The 6,000-nt window shown below is 43.3% G+C and overlaps 1 protein-coding gene across 2 annotated transcripts in view; it reads right to left on the bottom strand.

Annotated features, from left to right (window-relative positions):
- Positions 1-2,531: 2,531 nt before the first annotated feature.
- Positions 2,532-6,000, bottom strand: part of SNAP23 (synaptosome associated protein 23) — a 64,555-nt gene continuing 61,086 nt past the window's right edge. Inside the window, exon 8 of one of the 2 annotated variants that reach the window (XM_069732540.1) lies at positions 2,532-5,882. In XM_069732540.1, coding sequence (XP_069588641.1) covers positions 5,820-5,882 — 63 coding nt within the window. In that variant the 3' untranslated portion in view covers positions 2,532-5,819. The remainder of the gene's footprint in view (positions 5,883-6,000) is intronic. The other variant, XM_069732541.1, reaches the window with a different exon arrangement.

Raw genomic sequence — 6,000 nt, 5'->3', positions numbered from 1 at the left:
TAGGAGGTAGATACGTGCCCTTCTTGGTACAGAAAGTGTTGCATTGTGTAGCCTACAACATAACCCCCGAACATTCTTGGTACACTGTCCCAGCTCATGTGCATATTCTTCTAAGAAACTACAGGTGACTACAGACACAGTCCATAAAGCTAAAAATGTCTGACAGTTACTAAGACAACATAGAAGTGTTTTTATTTTTTTTAATTATTATGCACTTGTTATTTTAGGTCACTATTTGCAATTTATGGCTGGCAAGGCCAGTATAGGGGAAGTAAAATGACTGAGGTTATGCTGTCATCTGCGTCTTGTTCACATTTTGCAGTGTGGCTCTTATTACAGACTTGTAACTTAGTCGTCGAGGGGCCAGTTGTAGAGTTCTTCTGCAGTTTGGTTCTTGCATGCCTCTGGTGGATGCTGATAGTCATCTAGTGTAAGTGACTAAAGCCCCCTATACACATTAGACTGTGTATGAATGTGGCTGACTGTCCCTAGAGAGATGCGGTCAGAAGGATCCAGCCTGATTTTGGACTACTCCAAGTGGTAAACCACCATCAGACATATCGGGCTACAGCTTGGGAAAGCCCGGGGATCGAAAACAAGCCTCCCTTGGCCTGGTTGGTGGCCACATGTGCGGCTCACTGTTCACTTCTATGGCCTTTTACAAGATACTGTGGCTTGCTGGATTTGTAACTCCCATAAGTGTACGGACAGACACACGTGTGTGTGTTCACTTCTTAATCCACGGTACAAGGACCCCTATTTTAGAATGTGAGCCTTACATCAAACATTTCACATATATCCTGGGCATGCCGTAAGTGACCAAGAAATAGAATACCCCTTTTAAAACATTCAGAACGCAATTTATTCCCGGAAAAAAAAAGTCTGTACTCACTGTTGCCCCTGATCATTGACTGGAGCACGTGACTGCTGCCTCTACTCATTGAGCTAAGTGGTCTTGTGCTAACTACAATGCACAGGAAATTGCATCAGCAGTAATCCCGACATCACCTCTGCAGCAGCGGGCAAGTACAGCTCCGGTGGTTTTAATCCTGTCAATGGGTTTTTTCTAGAATTAACTTAAAAAATTTTTTTTTAGATAACAAACAAACATGATCTTTAGGTAAACACCTTTGATACATCTAGTTTTGCGAAGTACTTCTACAATTGGGGGCGGGGGGGTTATTAAAAATGTCATCATACGTAGCAGTCTGCAGAAAGCGTTAACAGTGACTGAGTTTAAAGCTCTTTGGTTCTAAATTGGCGTAGAAAAAAGGTGCAACTTAATTAGACAAAAATAGAAAAGTTCCCTTTTCTGGTAAAATGATTGGTAATGACCTTTATTCCATCAAAGGTAAAATACTGTCTAAGGCAGTTGTACGTTTGTAAATGACAGAGTATCAGCCTTAACTACACTTGTGATCAATTAATCTAAACATGTGAAAAATAATTTGACTTTGAGAGTCTGTACGAGGTGGAGACATGATGAGATGCCTTCTGGATCTTTCCTCTAGGTACTCTCTTCCCATATGGTCTAAATTTAAGAAAATAAATTGCTTATTATTGAAACTGTGCCTGCCATTTTGGATTGCTTCTTCCAATAGATGGCACTAGAGTTCTAGTCCTCTTCCTCTCTGAAGAGAATTTGCAATTTTTGTTTAACTCTATTCCTTCCTTCTATTTTTACTCCCACGATCCTTTTTCAAATATTTTTGTATCAGTCACAATTTTCAAATAATTTTGTATGCGTTTAGATTAATTGATCACCGGTGTAGTTAAGGCTGATACGCCGTCATTTACAAAAACTTTGAAATGCGTTGCCGACTGGCAGGGGGCCTTGGACACTATTTCAACTGTGATGGAATAAAGGTTTATTAGTGATGGGCGAATATACTCGTTACTCGAGATTTCTCGAGCACGCTTGGGGGCCCTCCGAGTATTTTTAGTGCTCGGAGATTTCGTTTTCCTCACCTCAGCTGAATGATTTACATCTGTTAGCCAGCTTGATTACATGTGGGGATTTCCTAGCAACCAGGCAACCCCCACATGTACTTATGCTGGCTAACAGATGAAAATCATTCAGGTGCAGCGATGAAAACTAAATCTCCGAGCACTAAAAAAATACTCGGAGGGCCCCCAAGCGTGCTCGGGAAATCTCGAGTAACGAGTATATTTGCTCATCACTAGTCATATTTACCAGAATACAAACGTTGTTTTGTTTTTTTGTTTACTTCCCGCACAATTGGTCGGATCTTGGGTCCATGCAGACTGGACATTTATGGTGAGCTGCCATAACTTTCTCTTTTTTCGGTCTGGCAACTTAATTAGGTCTGAAAATAGTTCAAGAACCGAAGTGGAGCTCGCTGATATTCCAGTTTACATATAACTACACGTATTGAAGAGGGTCAGGACCCTTTCAAAAGGTGGGAAAATAAGTCCGCAATTTCATTACAAGTATTGGAACAGCACACACACGATATAGGAATATGATGGCAGTACAATGGGCGCTGTGCACAGGAACGGCGTCACGTCACTTTGTTCACAGCTACGTTTATTGGAGGTACAGAAAATGACAAAGCACATCTGTGTTATGTTCACCAGTGACAAATACGACATGGAGGATGTTGTCACGCACAATCCATGATAAAAGATATGGTGAGGCGGTAGTTAAAGGGGTTGTCCAGTCTCAGGCAAGGTTAGCAGCTGCGATCTATGGGCACAGCCGGTATGTACGTGTCCTTATGGTGACTCTATGGTTGTCCTGGGTGTGTTGTAGTTGATGTATCGCAATCATCCATACACATAGCTAGCAACATGGCAGCCTGGGCAAACGCAATGGAAAGCAGAGCGGGTCTGACGGCCAAGGGTGCGTTTACACTACGCTGTCATTTGGAAAGGCAGACGGCACATCCCATGCGCACAATCATTATTATCTTCTTCGGGGGCACATGTCCTAGGACCGTTTGGTTGCTGATAATTGGGCAGTATAAATACAGCGTAAGTTTTTTTTTTTTTTTTCCTTCATCCTGGACAAACCCTTACGGCCACAGGGCCTATAGACCAAGGCACCGTTACAGAAAGGAAAGGATAGAAAGTCATTAGTAGGTCTATAAAACTTGTATCATAGACATTGTAGGGAGAGGTGGAATCATGACAGTATACATAGAAAATACATTTCCAGCTATAAAAAAAAGTCAAAGGCACAGCAGACAGTATTCCTGATATTTGGTGTAGGAGGGAATTGTGCTTCCTTCTTATGATATTTGGTTTTATGGAAAACAATGAGACACTGAGTAATAGATCTGACGGCTGCCATAATTGTATATAGAAGCGCACTGCTACAACACCAGGCACGGGCTATGGAGAGACATGGCGATGGGTCTGGGGGAACTACTCTTATGTAAGACCCCCCACAAGGCAAATTCCAGAGACTGGGACCCATTCACAGTTGGAACTTGCCCAAGTAACCTGTAAAAGTATTCCAACAGGGCATCTCCATGCCCAGCATCTGAGGTAGGTGTGCAGCCATTGTAACCTCATTCTATTACAGAGAATTCTTCATTAAACCTGAACGATGCAAGCCCTGCAGATTAGTAAGAAACCAGTACAGATTACCGTTACTGATTGATATGAGATTTTTCAGAATCTTCCAAGTGTGCACGGCTGTTCTCATACGGAAAAAGGAGTACCTGGATGAATCCTGCAGAGGTTATATTCAATAAAAAATTTTACCATGGGATACTTTAAAAGTGGGTCTTATCAGCACAAATAACTGTTCATACCAAGCACAGGTACTCAGTGCACTATTGGTGTAGTTTAAACGGACTGTCAACATAGAATGACTGTTCAAGCCAAGCTCTTGACATGGCATTACAGCTCAGTACACTTTTCTATCTCTGACAGCTCTGGTTTTACAGGAGGCAGAAAAGTGCGCCTATAGATAGGAAAGTACACTGACCTGCTCAGCCATATCAAAGGTGAACTGTGCTCCAATGCTTGGTTTGAACAGTCATTTTGGACCGATACACTTCCTTTAAAAAGACAGTTTGAACAATCATTCTCTGCTGACAAAGGACAGGCGCTCAGCGACCAACGATCAGGGGAACGACTTCGGCATCGTTGAAACGGTCTGCAACGATGCTGAAGTCCCCGGGTAACCAGGGTAAACATCGGGTTACTAAGCGCAGGGCCGCGCTTAGTAACCTGATATTTACCCTGGTTACCATTGTAAAAGTAAAAAAAAAAACACTACATACTTACATTCCGATATCTGTCACGTCCCCCGCCATCAGCTTCCCGCACTGACTGTCAGCGCCGGCCGTAAAGCAGAGCGTGCTCTGCTTTACGGCCGGCACTTACAGTCAGTGTAGGGAAGCTGACGGCGGGGGACGTGACAGACATCGGAATGTAAGTATGTAGTTTTTTTTTTTTTGTTTTTACTTTTACAATGGCAACCAGGGTAAATATCGCCGATGCAGCGGGTAATCAGCAACCGAAAAAAGGTCCTGATCATTCCCCAACGACCAATGATCTCCCAGCAGGGGCCTGATCATTGGTCGCTGTCACATAACAAGATCGTTAGCGGGATCATTGCTATGTCACAAAAAGCGTGACGTTGCAACGATATCGTTAACGAAATCGTTATGTGTGAAGGTACCTTTACTTGTTTTCCCCCTTATCTCCACTTAACAGCTTTGGGTTTGTTTATAGAGCCAGAGAAGAGCAAAATGAATTGGAAAACAAGTAGGGGGGAAAGTGCACTTCAATGTCAGGGTGCACGAAGAGCTTGTGCTTGGTTTGCACAGTCATTCTCTGAGTCCCTTTAAAGTGGGTTGTACACCATTACCAAAATGGGTGGTCTTAGTGGAAAGTATAGATGAGTGACTGACATTGCAGGACCCTGGTCCATGGCTGCTGGACTGGAGCCCATCGCACCACGTCCTCTTTTTTTCCACAATGTCATGCCTTTACCAGGCCCAGCTGGTCAGGTGGAGCCAGAAATGCTGGTAGGGAGGAGGCTTTTTGCATGACTCCATTCTAGCAGCCATGGGGGGGAGAGCTGTGAGAGTGGTCCAGTCCTCATAGGCCTTAATGGTTAAAGACTACAGAACCTGTTGTGGTGAAGCTATTTTTTGAGACCCTATTCTTCATAAAACCAACATTGAGTAGAAGTAAATATTAAAAACTTGTCTGTACAGGGCTGTGTAATTTGGCAGATAGGTATGTGGGGTCACCCATACATTTATGTGTATTTCCTCTAAGAGCAGCAGTGATCTGACCTGTCCCGGACTGTTCACTGCAGAGAAAGCTACCGGATGGGTAATAGGGTAAGGTCTTTGGCTGGTTTGTGGGACTGATTAGCAGATAACGTCATGGGATCTACTGCTCGATTAGTAACCGGGTACAGAAGACTAATGTCATACGCAGGGGGCATTATCTACCACTATATATCCCATCACTCACCTCACTGTTACCAAACACTAAGGAAAATATATTCTCCCAAATTTGTATCACCTTGGAAAATAATAGCAAATACTCTACGTATTCAATAAGTGTATGGTAGGAACTTCAACTGGATCTGGCATCATGTGAAGATCGATGGATTTCTACCATACAATGTAGGCTGAAAGAAGCCATGTCTCCAAGACTTCGAAGAGAAAGGTAGGATCTTCGTGAATATATAATACATAAAGCAGAACGCGGCAGGGCTGCTTCAGAAAGATTCAATCCCTAAAACATCTTATCCGATATAGTGCCACCATCATGGTGAAAGGAACCAAAACGCCTAAACGGGGAATGAAGAGAAGACGCTGCCTTCATCTTCACTCGATGAGTTTCTTGGCTCTTGTGTTGGCTTCGTCAATGCGGTCTTTGTTAGTTATCGCCTGTAGAAAGAAAAAAGCAGTTGCATTGAGTCTGCAATCAACTCGTGTAAATGCACCCAGATGTTTGTGCGATGGTGCATCATGGAAGGGTGCGTGTCCACGGTCCGAATTGGCGGCA

Source organism: Ranitomeya imitator, chromosome 1 (assembly GCF_032444005.1).
Source record: "Ranitomeya imitator isolate aRanImi1 chromosome 1, aRanImi1.pri, whole genome shotgun sequence".
NCBI lineage: Eukaryota > Metazoa > Chordata > Amphibia > Anura > Dendrobatidae > Ranitomeya > Ranitomeya imitator.
Note: the sequence above shows the minus strand (reverse complement) of the source record. Positions and strands in the feature narration are given on the sequence as shown.